The sequence below is a fragment of the Pituophis catenifer genome, unplaced genomic scaffold (assembly GCF_029215685.1).
Source record: "Pituophis catenifer annectens isolate HBS135680 unplaced genomic scaffold, rPitCat1.0.hap2 SCAF_5, whole genome shotgun sequence".
Classification (NCBI taxonomy): Eukaryota; Metazoa; Chordata; class Lepidosauria; order Squamata; family Colubridae; genus Pituophis; species Pituophis catenifer.
This window is the reverse complement of record NW_027256885.1, coordinates 69,686,248-69,703,528: the sequence shown is the minus strand read 5'-3', so window position 1 is coordinate 69,703,528 and position 17,281 is coordinate 69,686,248. Positions and strand designations below refer to the sequence as shown.

General features: G+C 41.2%; 1 protein-coding gene across 1 annotated transcript in view; it reads right to left on the bottom strand.

Moving 5' to 3' along the window:
* Positions 1–3,411, bottom strand: part of SLC12A6 (solute carrier family 12 member 6) — a 49,134-nt gene extending 45,723 nt beyond the window's left edge. The window contains 2 exon segments of the mRNA XM_070944524.1: positions 2,292–2,423; positions 3,321–3,411. Of these exon segments, the coding sequence (XP_070800625.1) occupies positions 2,292–2,417 (126 nt within the window). The 5' untranslated portion in view covers positions 2,418–2,423; positions 3,321–3,411.
* Positions 3,412–17,281: the final 13,870 nt, after the last annotated feature.

The following is a 17,281-nucleotide window of genomic DNA, read 5'->3' as shown; positions in this document are numbered from 1 at the left end:
GCTATCATCTCCGCCATTATCGTCAAATCTTCCTCCCTCTCTTCTACTACATTTTGGAAACGCAGATAAAATGCCGCTTTTTCCATTTCCAGCTGCGCCACTGTGTTCTCAAGTTCCTTGTTTAGTCCTGTCATTTTTGTATCCAGTGCTTCTAGTTTTTCTTCTGTCAATTCAGTTTTTTGTTCTATTTCTTTTATCCTTTGGTCATTTTTTTGGATAATTTCTTGTATCAAATCCATTTTTCCATCAATCTTTTGGATGTCGTTCTTAACTTGTCTCTTTACCTCGTCCATATCTTTTCTGGATTGCTCGTGGTTTCTGGTCATGCATTCTTGCATTTTGGCCATGGTTTCTTGGATGGTTATTAACGTGGCTTGCATTGTTGGCATATTGGGTGTGCTGGGTTGCTTCTCTGACGCAAACATTCCCTCCAAAGTTTTCTGTGACACTGGGGAGGCTGATGTTCCTGCTAAAATTGATGTTATCTTCTTCCCTGTCTTCAACGTTGTTGTGGTAGTACTCATCTCTTTCAAAATTCTATATTGTTCCACTAATATTTTATCAACTTTCTCCCATATCACCATCCAAATTTTGTATAATTTCTTTCTCTCTCTTTTCTTTTCTCTCATAAAAATTCAATTCAATAATCTCTCAATCACTTAGTCTCTTTCTTTTAAGTAAATTCCTTTAAATAATTAATTATCTCTATAAAATACTCCGTAAAAATGTAGCAGAAATGTAAAAATAGATATAATATAAAATAGCAGTATAAATATTAATATAAGTATAAATATGTATAAATATGCAGCTTAAATAATCAAAAACTTATTCAATCTATTCTTAATACTTAATATTTAGTATTCAATAATTAATAATTATAATGCTTATAGTACTTAAATTATGATCAAATTTCACTATAATCCTTAATTAATTAATTCCAATAAATATCAGTAACAATTATCTATTTTATCTATAACGATCAGTAACAATTATCTATGTCTAAATAAAGAGGATTATATATGAGCAATATATTTTCAAATATTCTATAAGTCTTGTTTGTTATATTTTCAACGAAGGAAAAGGCAAGTCTCTCTTTTTTTTTTATGCTGGAGTCTTTTCCTGTTTCAATATGTTTCAATATGGCGACCTCTAATCTGCACAGTCACAGTCTGCAGTTTTTACTTTGCCAAACTACCTCTCTCCTTCCGTTAGGGCAGCCGAAAAAGGAGGATACAAAGAATGTCTGTTCTTCTTCAAATCTCCACAATTTAAATCCACTTCTTCTCACCTTCGTTTTCGCTGCTTTAGTGTTTTTTTACTCTTTCTCTGCTGGTCTATGTTCCATCCTCTTCCTTTCTGCTCGCCTCTATGGTTGCCGCCCCTTTACGCTCTGAGGTCTTCTCTTTTCACGCTACCCCTCCGGAAAAATACTCTCTCCTCGATTTGCGCCAAATTATTCCAAATTATTGATTCTTGTTTTCTGCTCACCCTCCACGATCTTGCACTGTACTCACTCCTCCGCTCCCGATGGTCTCAATCGGCTCGTCGGGCCTCCGGGCCAGCTGCGCTCGTCGCACCAGCTGGCTTCTCCCGAGCCTGGAATGAGGGATCTTCATGGTACGGTGGGAGATCGCACCTCTCCTCGCCTCCCCCGAAGCTTCCCCTCCTTATCCTCGATCTCTCCAAGATCAGTCTTCGCCAAAAAGGTACCAAAAGCTCAGAAATCCGACACCAGAAAGAGAGCGCTTTTCTCCTGTGCCGCCACAACCCTACGTCACCGCCGGAAGTTCAGTCGACAGTGCTTTCCTAGATGCTGACTCAATGGTGGTCAGAAGGAATGATGGTGAATATCAGTAAGTCCACTGGGCATAATCAGTTTTGAGGTAATGTTTAAGATCTACTAAAGTGAAGCTTCTAAGGAAGCTGAAGTTCTCAGAAAGTCTAGAAAGGTCATTAAAGCTCATATATGTGAGACATATAAAACAACATGAGAAAAAAAATGTATCTCCACCAGTTTTTGTTAATCTAATCCTACTTATTTAAGTCTCAAGAATTACATGTAAAAGTCAAGGATTTAGAAATATTTCTTCCAGGGCACACAAAAACGAAAGCTTTTGTAAAAAGCCCAGAACATATCTTGGGGAAATCAAAATTTCAGGACAGCAGATTTCTCTAGTTCTACTAAAATCATGGAGGAAAATATCAATTCTATCAATCCTGATCTTAAAACACATTTTTTTTGCCTCATGTCAAGATGTCTTCCCATAAACCTTCTTAGTGCCATTCCTTACCTTGGTGATTTTTTTCTTGCCTGGATGGACATTCTCTGCCTCCTCATGTTCACGGGCTCCCTGCATCAAGTTGGTATAGTTGGCCATTCGATTGAGCAGGGAAGACACTTTGGGTTGGGTATCCATCTCCTCCTACTGAGTGGGGCAGAAGACAGTAAACATGAGGACAAATTGCAATGAAAAGTTCCTTTAAGATGGATGAAGAAAAACAATAAAGGATTGAAAGTAGTGAAGAAGGATGGAAACTATGGTAAAAGAAATAAGAGTGGACTATAAACAAGCTAGTTATTCTACAGGCTTACGCATTCACAAATCTTTCTTGTTTTGCATTTCATTAAAACTTCCCCAGACTTTCAGAAAACTCAGACAAGATTTGCCTCCCTTTCAAAACTATTTTTACAAATTGCTATGAGTAGCGTTTAAAAAAGACAGTTAAAAATTTTTCAACATGCAGAATTCACGGTAACTGTACTTTTTCTACGGACTTGTAACAGCCCAGCAACTTGAATTAAGATGAAAGGTCTTATCCATGAATATTATAGAGTACATTAAGGAAAGAATACTGACATTGATTGATATTGAAAGTATAGATATTCCTCGACTTACAACAGTTCATTCAGTGACCATTCAAAGTTACAATGGCACTGAAAACAGTGACTGATTTTTTCACACTTACGACGGTTGCAGCATCCCCATGGTCACTTGATTAAAATTCGGATGCTTGGCAACTGGTTCATATTTATGATGGTTGCAATGTCCCAGGGTCTTGTGATCACCTTTTGTGACCCTTCTGACCAGCAATGGGAAAGCCAGATTCACTTAAGAACGATGTTACTAACTTAGCAACTGCAGTGATTCACTTAACAGCTGTGGCAAGAAAGGTTGTAAAATGGGGCAAAATTCACTTAACAAATATCTGACTTAGCCACAGAAATTTGGGGCCCCATTGTGGTTGTAAATCAAGGACTACCTGTATATGGTGGAAGTGGGAAAAGAAAGTGAACCAACGGCAACGAGCAGTGATCTCACCTCAAAGAGTGCCAAATTCTTATCAAAGAATTCATCGCCTTCTTCATAGTTGATATTGTTAAGAAATGTATGGGAAGCCTTCTTGTGTCCAGGATCTGCAATGTGGAAGAGAAAGTATGGCTTAAGGGAAAGAACAGCCCAAATCTGTTTTTCCAGCTCTGGACATTGAAGCTCTATCTGTACAGGAACAGTAAGAATAAATCTTTGCTGAAGGACCGTTAAGCACTTTGCCTGCTTAGCTCATAAAAAGAAATATCTACCAATTTCTATTATTCTTAGGGTAGAGATATGTCACAAAGAACAGGCAGGGAACATTCAGAAAGAAGAAATGATGGGGAGAAAACATAAACGCAATTTGTCAGTCTAAATCAGGGCTGTCAAGCTTGCGTTGTCACGGTGTCGTCAAGTGACATATAGGGATTTTTTTTCTCCTTTGCTAAACCGGGCATGGGCATGACCAGTTTGACAGCCCTTGTCTAAACAAAGGGAACAGACCGCCAAAGTCTTGGAAATTCAGACTCTGTGCAACCAATCAGGAGCAAGGTTTTCTCAGGTGAGCTGTTAAAAGGCCTTTGCTGCTAACAGGAAGCTGAATTTCCTTCTTTCTTTCCCCATTGTCCTTTTGATGGTAAACAGGTTCCTCAAATATTAATCCCCATTATAAATAGTTCGTATTCTTTTCTGAAATCAGTAATCTCATTCTAACCGGAAATTTAGTTTATAGCACATTCTGACCACATTTTGTTAGCTCTGAAAGAGCAGGAATGCTCGTCTTCTTTGGAATAAAGGAAGATGGAGGATTTTTTGTTTTGTTTTGTTTTGTTAACAGGGATGGTGGCAGTGACAAACCCCTTCACCCCACAAGACTGTTGGAGGTTTTTGCAGTAGGGATCACATTTGAGACATCAAGAGGAGCTAACCTATCGTATCTCAGACTGTGAGTGTGCATGTACTCCATTATATAATGCCAAGAATCTATCTAGCCAATTTTTCTGTCCAGTGTGTGCTTGTTTTTCGTCTTGGAGGACTGCCTAAAATCAACCAGCTCTTTTTTTCTGGAGCTTCTGGAGGAATGGACTGAAAAACAGGCAGTCAAAGTTCTAAAATCTTATCTGCAAGGTTCTGTGACATCATTCTTTAATTTTAAATTCATCCACAAAGAAACTGGTAACGGGCTTCATAGCTATAGCTGGTTCATTTATTGTCAGATCCCTAAAAGTGATACTGCCATTCAATCGGAGGAGGGGGGACACTTGGATTCGATTCACTAGCATTGCCTGTGTCAACAGATATTTTACAACTTATATCCTGGCGCCAAAGAGCTCTGAGATCCCCTTTACCTGCAGGAATTTTTATGATAGCCATATGGGTTGTTTCACTTTAAAGGATAATGGTGGGAATGCATGTTTGTTCAGGTTGTCAGAGAACTAGTAAAGAAAACATCTTCACACTTGTGTATTGGCTAAAATCTGCATTCTGACTTAAAGGGAGGGGTCTCTACCACTTTAATCCTACTGCCTTGCCTAAGGGTATTCAGATCTTGCTTTAACTGGATGGCTGTCACTTCTGCTTAATAAAATAAATCCTTTTGAACAACTACATTTCAAGAGTTCTCACTTTCTTAAGTTAGAAGGAGGGGCGATCCTTACAGAAAGCAAGATCTGCAAAATGGTCAACCCAGAGAAGCAATCTTCGCTCTACTGAGGGGACCCTGCAAATCATGTCTGAAAGAAGCAGAGAACTGGGAGAAACCGATTGCTGGGGGGAGACAGCAACCGCCACCTAGTCAGATGCCTGTTTCGTACACCCCATCAGAGAGGATGAGGCAACCCTGGAGAATCCTGAAAAGCCCCGCTGGTCAATTGGCATCGGGAAGAAAGATACCTGGGATGAGAGATCCAGAGGAGTCACCCTCAGCCGTGGCAACCGAAAACCGGGGTGGAAACTGGAACTAGAAGCCCTTGCTGACCAGGGGGGAATGGCCGAAGCACCACTGGGGGAGGATTATCTGAAGAAGCATATATCCCAATTGGAGATGGAAACTTTGGAAAACCTCAACATCCGAAGGGAGCCAGGACAACAACCAAAGGGCGCGGGAAGGGCAGCAGTCGCGGATGATGCCACGGGAGGCACCCCCCTCCTGGAGCCTGCCTATCGAGCAGAGGGTACAGCAGCAGTGGGAGAAGACCCAGCAACCCCTCCCCCCCAGGCTGCACGCACACCGGCGCCCATTCCCAACCACCTATGAGTCCTGCAACTGGAAAGAGAAACTCCCCCCCCTTGGGGTGAAGTTTGATGGGAATCCGCACCAATTAGGATTCTTTGTGGCACATGCGCTTACCTACATGCAAGAGTACGGGCGTGATTTCCAAACCCAAGGCTCCCGAGTGCGAGCTGTGACCCTAGCCCTAGAGGGTGCCGCTGCCAGATGGATGGTGACCCTGCATAACGCCAACGCACCAGAGCTGCGGGATTTCGACTGCTTCATGATGGCCCTGCGATGTCGGTTTGAGGACCCACTAGCGGATCGCAAAACACGCGACCGCATTAAGGTGGTGAAGCAAAGGTGACGGCCAGTAGCAGAGTATACTGAAGAATTCCAGGACCTCGCGTGTCATGTGCACTGGCCGGAAGATATTTTGGTGAGCTGTTTCAAGGACGGGCTGAGTGATGATCTATACAATGCCTGCGTGGCCCGAGGTGCACTGAATCACCTACATGAATGGTATGTCACTGCCGAAGAAGCTGAGATCGATATGGCCAGAAACCAGTATTGAGCGGGGCGAGCATGGAAGAAATCCCCACCCCAATGGAAGCACGAGCCCCTCAAACCACAAACCGCATTCTCTCTGAGATCTTCAGCCTGTTTTAAGTGTGGAAAAGAGGGGCACCGATCTGCAGAGTGTCGTTCGCAAACACCCGCCCGGAACCACCCACTGGAGGAGAACCCTGCAAAACCGGGTTGGCGTGGGAAGGAGACTACCCTGAGGAACTGGGAGACCGAAGAAGTTCCATCCCCTACCCTCTTTAGGGAGGAAACCATGGCATCTGAACAGGAGGAATCACACTCATTCGGAAGCGATCCAGATGATGAACCACTGGTAAGCAAACCAATTAAACCGCTTACCCTCCCCTTAAGACTATTTATCCCAAACCAGGACAGGGAGATAAATATCTCCACTCTAGTGGATTCAAGGTGCACCCATTGTTTGATCAGCCCAACCCTAGTAGGGAAGTTAGGGATTAACGTAAGAAAGCTGAAAAATCCCATCGCGTTCTGCCAACTAGATGGGTCAATAGCAGGAGGGGAGCCAGCTTCTTTTGCTACTGAGCCTCTACATATAGGCATCGGAAGCCACGAGGAAATGCTTACATTTACAGTGGCTCCTGGCATGGAATGGCCGTTGGTTCTGGGCCTTGCATGGCTGAAAAAATGGGACCCAAAAATCAATTGGAAACAAGGCATCATAAAATTTCAGATGAATGTGACTTTTGCTGAGAATCCACATAAAAGAACGGAGGGGTCAGAGAATCGAGAAACAGCCATGCCTGGTCACGCCATACTAACTGAGGGCATACCCATAGAATACAAGGATTTAGCTGAGGTTTTTAGCGAAAAAGCCTCAGATGAGCTCCCCCCCACCGCGCCACTGACTGTGCAATATAAATCTTACCCAGCGCGAAACTCCCTAAACCAGCGGTTCTCAACCTGGGGGTCGCGACCCCTTTGGGGGTCGAATGGCCATTTCACAGGGGTCGCCAAAGCCCTCTCTCGCTCCCCCACGCCTTCACTCACCCTCACCCTCTGCCTCTGTTGGATCGCCGGTCGCCGGTCGCTTACCCCGCCCACTCCCAATCTATTGCTGCCTCCTGAGTCCCAGCTGATGGCTAGAGGGAAACAAACCGTTTAAATTCTTGCCGCGGGGTTTCAAAGGGCCACCCTACAGCTGATCAGTGTTAAAAGAAAACAAATGAGAAGACCGGTGCCTGCAAAAATAGAAAAAAACAGCCCCTTTCAGCTTCAGCATAGGTTAATTACCATAAGTTGATTTGATCAGCCTCCGGACTCTCAGTTGATTTGCTCTCAGCTGTTTTGCGGAGGGCTCTGTTGCTAGCTAGCTGCAAAGAGGTAAATTCCTGGAGCAGATTTTTTTCCCCCTAGCTATGCTGAAAAAGCGAAATTGAAAGTAAAGCAGGGTCTTTGCTGCAACGTGACAAAATGAGGCAGAGAGAGATTTCTTTTTCTTTTTCCTCACCAAAAAAGGTAGGTGCAAAACTGCAAACAATGGGAAATTTAGGGCAAAAGAGGAGGTTCAAGATTTTAAAACACAAAAGAAAAAAAGCTCTATTTAACTAGGGAATTGTAATAATTGAGATACTATTAATTGTATATTGTGTTGAAAGCAGAAATGGTTAAGTTGTGGTTTGGAGGAATATATGGGGGAAATTATTTGGTTTATTATTATTGGTAAATATAATTAATTGATTTGTAAGAAATTGGATTGCATGGAAATAATTGGAATATTCATGTTCATATTGATTGATATACAAAAAAGATAGTTATATAACTAATTGATTTATATTAAAATGTTGAATTTGTATTAAACAACTGTATTACATAATTACATAATTAACCAATGTGAGGATGGATATAAAAATAGATGACAATGGGAAGGGGTATAATATAGAATAGAAGGGAAAAATTGAATTTGATTAAGATTAGAGATGAGGATGAAGGGTAATATTGGTTTTTTAAAAAAATAGATGAGGAATAAATATGGCAAAAAGGAAATATAGAAATTGTAAATTTAATTGAAATGACTAAACACTGTTTAAATTTGTGAACCAGCCAAATACTCTGTTCAAAGAAAATACATTGTATGTTTGTATCTGTGTTTCTAATTATTGCTATTTATTCATATTTGTTCTCTTTTATTCTTTCAAGTTTAACAATTCATTCTTTATCTTAATATCTTTATATTTGTTTGGGGTTGGTTTTCTTCACTTTCATCTTTTTTATTGTACAGCAATCTTTCTCCTCAAACCTACCACCTCTCTCTTTTCTTTCCTTCTTACTTTCTCTTCCCTCCCCCTCTTCTTCTCCTCCGGACTTCCTCTTCCTTTCTCCTTCTCCTCCTCTCTTCCTCCCTCTCTTACCCTCACTCCTACTCTAATTTCCCTTCCCTTCCTTCATCCCTCTCTATTGCTGTATCCTTTTATGCATATGGACTACTCAGAGGGCTGAAAAAGTTATTTTTGACTGGTCCTCGCACTTTTGACCAGTCCTCGAATTTACGACTGTCCTCACATTTTACGTTTTTTGCCCTATCTTATCACCATGGTGAAGAGAAGCAGTTGTGAAATGAGTGACATGGTTGTTAAGAATGCTGCACGGGCATAAATGTGAGGATGGTCATAAGTGTGAGGACCAGTCAAAAGTGCGAGGATCTGTCAGAAATGACTTTTTTCAGCCCTCTGAGTAGTCCCTATACACATAGCCATGGCCACCCGGTCACATGACCAGCTAGCCATGCCCACCCAGTCACATGACTTCCAAGGCACGCCCACAAAATAAGCCACGCCCACAGAACCTATAGTAAAAAAATTTAGAACCCACCCCTGGTTGGGGGTCACCACAACATGAGGAACTGTATTAATGGGTTGCGGCATTAGGAAGGTTGAGAACCACTGCCCTAAACCCAAGATGTACAGCATGTCACCAAGGGAGTTGGAAGAGCCGAGAGCATTTATTAAGAAAAACCTAGCAAGGGGTTTCATCGAACCACCCCGACCAAAAATTGCAGCTCCAGTGCTCTTTAGAGAGAAAAAAGATGGCTCAAAATGTCTCTGCGTTGATTTTCGTACCCTGAATGCGATCAGTGTGCAGAACATGTATCCCCTCCCCCTTATGAAAGATATGCTAGTACACCTCACTAAAGGGAAAAATTTTTCAAAGCTGGACTTAAGGGAGGCTTACTACCGTGTCAGAATTAAGGAGGGGGATGAGTGGAAAACGGCATTTAACACACCTCTCGGCTGCTACCAATTCAAGGTGCTCCCCTTTGGGTTGCAAGGAGCTCCTGCAGTGTTTATGCAGTTAATAAATGAAGTGCTGCATCAGCATTTATATAAGGGGGTCCTGGTCTATTTGGACGACATTTTAGTCTATACCGAGACCAAAGCAGAACATGTAAAACTAGTCAGGGCAGTTTTAAACAAACTTCGCTCTGCCAAACTTTATGCTAAACTTTCCAAATGTGAATTCCACCAAGAGAAGATTGACTATTTGGGATACCGCATTTCACACCAGGGGGTTGAGATGGATCCTCTAAAAGTGCAGGCTGTACTTGATTGGGACCCTCCACGCACACATAAGCAGTTACAGAGCTTCCTGGGTTTTGCCAACTTTTACCGCCAGTTTATCCCTGCTTTTGCCCAGATTGCCCTCCCCATCACCAAGCTCTTAAAAACGAAGGGGGAGGACAATCCAAAACCAAAGCAGCCATTGAACTGGACTATGGAATGCCAGGCGGCATTTGAAAAACTTAAACAGCTGTTCTCGGCAGAACCAATTCTAAAACACCCAGACACGGAGAAACCATTTGTCATACAAGCAGATGCCAGCGATGTGGCAATAGGAGCGGTCCTGCTTCAGAAGAATGAGCAAAACCAACTACAACCCTGCGCTTACACATCCAAAAAGTTGAATGAGACTGAGCAAAGGTGGGCCATTTGGGAGAAAGAGGCTTATGTAGTTCGTTGGGTGTTGTTAACCTGGAGGCACTTCCTAGAAGGTAGTAAGATTCCTTTTGAAGTCTGGATTGATCATAAAAATCTAGAAGCCCTAAAGACCCCAAGGAAACTCTCCCCAAAACAAGTACGGTGGGCTCAGTACTTTAAACAGTTTGATTTTACTCTAAAATATCTCCCGGGGGGAAAAAACTTTCTGGCGGATGCACTATCCAGAAAACCGCAATACAATAGTGCAAAGCCAGATGTAATCAAACCCACAGTACAAAACAATCAACTAGCTGCTAAAGTAGTCATCAGATCCCAGGCAAAACAAGAGACATTGACGGGCAATGACACCACCCAAAATTTTAAACAAGCATTGGCCACTGATGAATGGTTTTTGAACAACAAATCCAGCTGTCTGATGAAAGAAGACTTGGCTTGGGGGGTGGGGGGAGTTGTATGTTCCTGCCAGCCAAAGATTGTGCTTAATGGTAAGGTGCCACAACTCCAAATTAGCTGGACATTTTGGGTTTGTGAAAACTACACCTGATTAAAAGACAATTTTGGTGGCCATCACTAAAAAAGGACATAGAAAGCTATGTAGCTAGCTGCCCCATTTGTACAGCAGCAAAAAGACGTCAGGGGAAATCCCCAGGTCTATTGCAGAAGGTAGCTGAACCTTCAGCGCCTTGGAGAGAGATTGCTATGGATTTCATTGTAGAATTGCCAAACGGTGAGGGAAATACTGTTATTTGGGTCGTGACAGACCTGTTTTCAAAACAGGCACATTTTATACCCTGCCAAAAGATCCCAACTGCTAAAAGTTTAGCCAAATTATTCCTAATACACATTTATCAACTTCATGGTGCTCCACAAAGGATCATCTCCGACAGAGGGGTTCAATTCGCCTCCAACTTTTGGAGAGCATTTTTGGACCTACTTGGTACTGGCCAGGGTTTAAGCTTGGCATATCACCCGTGTACTAATGGAAATTCTGAAATTTTGAACTCGGTATTAGAACAATATTTAAGATGTTTCATTAATTTTCAACAGGATAACTGGACCAAACTTTTGCTTTTTGCTGAAGTTGCGTTTAATAATGCTGTCCATTCAAGCACTGGTTTTACCCCTTTTAGAGTAGCAACAGGCCAGGATTTCAGCCCCATGCCTGAACTACACACAGAAGAACCCACCATCCCCTCACTTAAGGAGTGGATGGATAATTTGCAAAATACGTGGCCAGTGGTTAGACTAGCTTTAAAGGAAGCTAGAGAAGCTTTTAAAGTTCAAGCTGACAAGAAAAGGATGGAACCCAAAACTTTTCATATTGGAGACAGAGTATACTTATCTACAAAATTCCTGAAATCATTACAACCATCAAAAAAACTAGGGCCAAAGTTCATTGGACCTTTCCCCATCACTAGAATCATCAATCCAGTAGCAGTTGAACTGCTCCTTCCAAAGACACTCAGGCAAGTCCACCCAGTATTCCATATTAGTTTACTCAAGCGAGAAGTAACCTCATCCCTCAGACCACCTGCATCTACACCACCTGTACCCATCATGAGTGAAGATGAACAACACTTTGAAATCAAGGAAGTCCTTGATTCTAGGATCCACAGAGGGAAAATCTAATACTTAGTTGCTTGGAAACATCTACCATCAGCACACAATTAATGGGTCGCTAAACAACGCGTTAGGGCTCCAATCTTACTGAGAAAATTTCACTCCCAATACCCTAACAAACCTTGTTAATATACTATCATGAAATCTTGTGTATTTTTGTTTTTTTTTTCAGGTGGACCCTTTCGCTTTCTAAGGAGGGTAGCATGTCACATCCCTAAAAGTGATACTGCCATTCAATCGGAGGAGGGGGGACACTTGGATTCGATTCACTAGCATTGCCTGTGTCAACAGATATTTTACAACCTATATCCTGGCGCCAAAGAGCTCTGAGATCCCCTTTACCTGCAGGAATTTTTATGATAGCCATGTGGGTTGTTTCACTTTAAAGGATAATGGTGGGAATGCATGTTTGTTCAGGTTGTCAGAGAACTAGTAAAGAAAACATCTTCACACTTGTGTATTGGCTAAAATCTGCATTCTGACTTAAAGGGAGGGGTCTCTACCACTTTAATCCTACTGCCTTGCCTAAGGGTATTCAGATCTTGCTTTAACTGGATGGCTGTCACTTCTGCTTAATAAAAGAAATCCTTTTGAACAACTACGTTTCAAGAGTTCTCACTTTCTTAAGTTAGAAGGAGAGGCAATCCTTACATTTATGAAGGTAGTAGGTTCTTGAAAGCGGTTCATGTATAATTTTCAAGGATGCAGAGTGTGCCAAATTCTCCTGTAAAAAGTCTTAATTGTGAACATTCTCTCAGGTGAAAATCTAAGATCAACCTTGAGGGAGGAAGAGGTTCTTAAAAACCAAATCATTAAAAAAAATGCAGTTTCTTTAAAATTTATTTTATGTACACTGAGTGCATATGCACCAAGACAAATTCCTTTTTTTTTTTTAAATTTTTTATTGAAAATTATTAAAAAATACAGAAAAAAATATAATAATATGGATAGAATTGCAGAGAGTAATATAATACATATAGAGTTTTAAAGTATCAATTTTCGCCTGGAGAAAGTACAAACTTCCATTAAGCTAACTCATCAAAAGAAAGGAAGGTTTAACCAGAAAAAAAATTCTCAATCGTCATGCAGTACTCCTGGAAGTATTTACCCACGTTCACATTAAGGTTAATATTTTCGTTCTTCTTAAGATTTCTTTTTTTGCAGCCAAGCATACCATCTGTCCCAGCTCCTATATAACCCCGATTCTTGTCTATCTCGCAAAAGTCCAGTAAGCTTGTCTGCTTCTGCACAGTCCATGATCTTTGCAATTAACGTAGCCTCCGATGGGATATTTTTAGATTTCCATTCTTGCGCGAACGAGATCCTGGCTGCAATGATGATGTGGAGAGCGAGATACCAATTAGATTTGTTTAAATTCTCTGGTTTCATGCCTAGTAAAAACGTTTCCGGGTTCAAATCTATTCTACATCCTATGATTTCTAAAATCCATTTTTGAATTCTAACCCAATATTCTTTTGCTCGGGGACAGGTCCACCAACTATGAAAGTAAGTTCCCATAGCGGCGTTGCATTTCCAGCAAACCGGAGAGGTCCCCGGGAACATCTTCGATAATCTAGCCGGGGGCAGGTGCCATCTATATAGCATTTTGTATATATTTTCCTTATAGGAAACTGACATTGTTAATTTTAAGGTTGTCCCCCAGATTTCTTCCCATTTTTCAAGTTCAATCGAGTATCCCAAATTTCTCCCCCAGGCAATCATTGAGTCTTTGATGACCTCCTCTCCAATCCAGTCCATTAAGAGGAATTGATAGAGTTTGGATAATACCTTCTCATCCTTCCCCAACAAGATCTTATCAAGTTCCTGTAGAGAATTATAAATTCCTCCTTTATTTTTATCCTGAGCTGTCCTAGATTGGATCTGATTGTATGACCACCAATCTAGCTCATAGCCTAATTCCCCCAGCATATTTTAATTAAATAAAGATAAAACCAAGATCCTAATTAAAAATATGACGAAGAATCAAAAAGCGCAGTTAGAGGAAGAACTAGGGATCCAGATAGTCAAAAAACTAAAATACTTAGGAATTTGGCTTTCATCTAAATGCTCGACCATTAAAGAAGACAACTACCAAAAACTACTTAGTCAAACTAAAGAAATGTTGGAAGGATGGAAAAGTTTACAGCTATCATTATTAGGTAGAATTGCAGTAGTTAAGACGTATATCCTGCCTAAATGGATTTTTCTCTTTCAGACAGCCCCAGTTTTAGTAGATACAAATTTTTTTCATTCTTTAGATCAGTGTATACATAGATTTGTATGGCAGAATAAAAAACCAAGGATTAAATTGAAAATGCTTCAAGAATCCCCTTCCAGGGGAGGATTTGGCCTACCTAAATGGGAGCTTTATCATCAGGCAGCTGTCTTAACTTGGATCAGAGACTGGATTGCCTTGAGGAGGAGGAGAATCCTTAGCTTGGAAGGCCACAATTTGCAACAGGGGTGGCACTATTATCTGAGTCAGGAAAGGCCCAAAAAACATAAATATTTTATGGACCACTTTATTCGAAAGGTTTTGATGACCATATGGGATCGAATAAGAAATAAATTTTACCTGATGACTCTGATTTGGCTTTCCCCTTTAGAGGCAATGACACTCCCGACTCTTTACAAGAGAAATAAACCACTAATCTACCAAGCTCTGTTGGATCCTTCAGGCAAAGTAAAATCCCCAAGACAAATTCCTTGTGTGTCCAATCACACTTGGCCAATAAAAATTCAATTCAATTCTATTCAATTCTATTCTATTTATCGCCCTTTTTACAATTTTACACACTTCCTACATTTTTATAAATTTTCATCCATGATGATGAAGGCAAGAGAAACAGACTATCTTTGGAAATAAAGCATTTCAAGCAAGGCACTCTAAAATTACTTATCGGTGTAATGTGTTTCAAAAGAATCAGATTGGTATCTTTTTCAAAATGAAATTCTAAAAGTCCCAGCCTCTTCTTCGAATTGCCTTGCTAAAGCAATGAGAAATAATTAGGTGCAGACTCATCTAGTGTTTTTAATGCTGGGGACCAAACTACGCTAATTGGTCAAGAAAGATTGCCAATAATAAATGTTTTTCATTCTCCTGATCCACTCATCCAACAGAATGTTGAAACTTTCTACCCATTCCTCAAACTTTAGGTTGAGCTAGGCTAAGATCCGATATTGGGATAAAACTCAAATATTATAATTCCAAATCTTTGGTCAAGACAGAAGTGCCTCTTCCATGCCAAGGTGCTAAGATGACATAAGGTATTTGACGTAGGCACAGAATTGTAAAAGGGCAAACTGACCCTAAACAGATACATCCTGTTGTTTACTGTTTATTGCACCCCAAATGTCATGTATATCCTAGATGAGAAATACTGCTTCCTTTACTGCCCTTGAGGCGTCTCTGAGCCCCTTATCTCCTTCTTTATTATGTCTTGAGCTCTGGAGCTGAGAACCTGAGCCTGTGAGAACAGAATTGCTATTCCTTTCCTAGAGATAGATAAAAGGGCAGCTTCTACATGTGAAATGTCTCACCCTCTGTCATGATTCTGCCTTTAAACTGTATAAATATGTGACCAAAAGAAGCCATCAATGTTCAGACCTTTTGCTCGTCTTTGGACTGTTTGAACCGTGCACAATAAACTTTTTCCTGCATCGAAGAGCTTGGCCTGGTTCCGTTTCTTTTCCTGCAACAGCTGGCGACTCCGCTGGGACCAGGTGCGAGGCGATATTTCGCTGAGGGCCGTTCGACCCCTCGGGACCATCGGGAAGTCGCTCCTGAACATTCTCCAGGCGCCACGGGGGTATATCTCCGGGAGACGGCAGTGGCAGCCCTGTGGGACCGACGGTGCTCTGATCGAGTCCAAGAACCCTGCGGTGCAGGAAAGGTGGTTTGAACAAATTCCTGGCCAGGAGTCTACGGAGTGGGAGCGTTTTAAGTGAGTATATTGTAAAGTAATTGTACCTGCCTCATTTGAAGGCAGCAGAAGGGATTTGATCACTCCTCGGACTCGGGGTGGCTACCCTAACGAAGTCCATGTCAGGTTGTGTGGGTGGTTAAGCCGTCGCATTTCTCGCTAGTGACCGTGAGTTCCGGGGCTACAAGTCGGTGGCAGTGTGATAGGATGGGAGGAGCTCAGAGCGTGCCAAATACTCCGTTGGCATGCATGTTAAGAGGTTTTGACAAGTATTTTAGCAACCCTTCCTATCCGAAAGGATCAAAGGATCGATTAAAGTTCTTATGTAAACATGTGTGGCCACTATTGGGGACGGGTTGGCCCCCTCAGGGATCACTAAGGGAAGAAACGGTGGATAAGTTGTGGGGAGTGATCGTAGTGAATCAGGATAAATATCTTTTTTTTTTTATTGAAAAAGTTTTCAAATACAAATTTTTCCCCCATTTTTCTCCCCCCCTCCTCCCTAACCCCCCCTCACCTCCCATCCCCCCCTGTGACTTCTTCACAACAAAAACCTAATTCATAACAGATTATATAATATTTTACCATCCCCTTACTCCCTCCTCTAAATACTGACCCTTACATGCTAATAATATTATTAATATTATTACTTCCCCCTTTTACCATACATTTCAAAATAACATTATATAATAACTTCTAATTTAGCATAATAATATTATTATAACTCCCAATCTAGCAACACTCTACCTTTTTTTCTCCTCCCCCATACTTATATATATAACATTTCAAAGCAGCCTTCCCCATAAATCTTAATTTAACATTTATTCAACTCTATCCATTTCCTCCACTCCCCTAAATATATCACTTAAACATCCCTTTTCTTAAACTAAACAATCAGTAAACTAACCTATTTCCACCCACTTTCCTACAAAATTGCCATGCACAACAATTCTTAATATCTTTAATCTACTGCCCGCCCTGCTAAAAAAAATATATTCCATTATATAAAAAAAAATCAATGACTTTAAATTTATAATCCATATAATATCTTCTTTGATGTCTTTCCACTGGATTGTTGAGTCCATCATCCATATTAGGGTAACATAGCATCCTGGTTGCAACAGTTTGTTCAAAATCCTCCGTCATCATCTGCCCCCATCAGTAATGAATATCCTCATATATATATAAAAAAGAAAAACAACCACCCGAGTGACATTATAATTATATTCCATATAGTATCTGTAATTGTGGCTTTCATCAGGATTATTAATTCCCATCATCATAATGGGTAACAACCAGATCTTCTGCGTGCCCCAGCGTAGCTCTCTTGCCTTATAGCTCAAGATAAATATAATACATTTATCAATAAAAAAAAAAAAATCCAGAATAGATAATTCCAATCCAACAATTTAAGGCTCTTTTCACATCCCAAAGTTACGGCATTGCACTTCCGGTTTGCTTCTCACCGCTGCCAGACGATCCCTCGGGACCGCCAGCCCCATTGCCTGTAAAGAGCCGCCTTTATAACTGAAAGGCGGCTCGAAAAATTCCGTTTCCATGTGGAAATGGAGATAGAGCCGGTGGGGGCAGGTAGAGCTCTCTGCGTAGCCCCAAAAGTTTTTTTTTTTACTTTTGGGGACGAAGCAGACGAAGCTCCCTATTTCCCTCGCCGCCGCT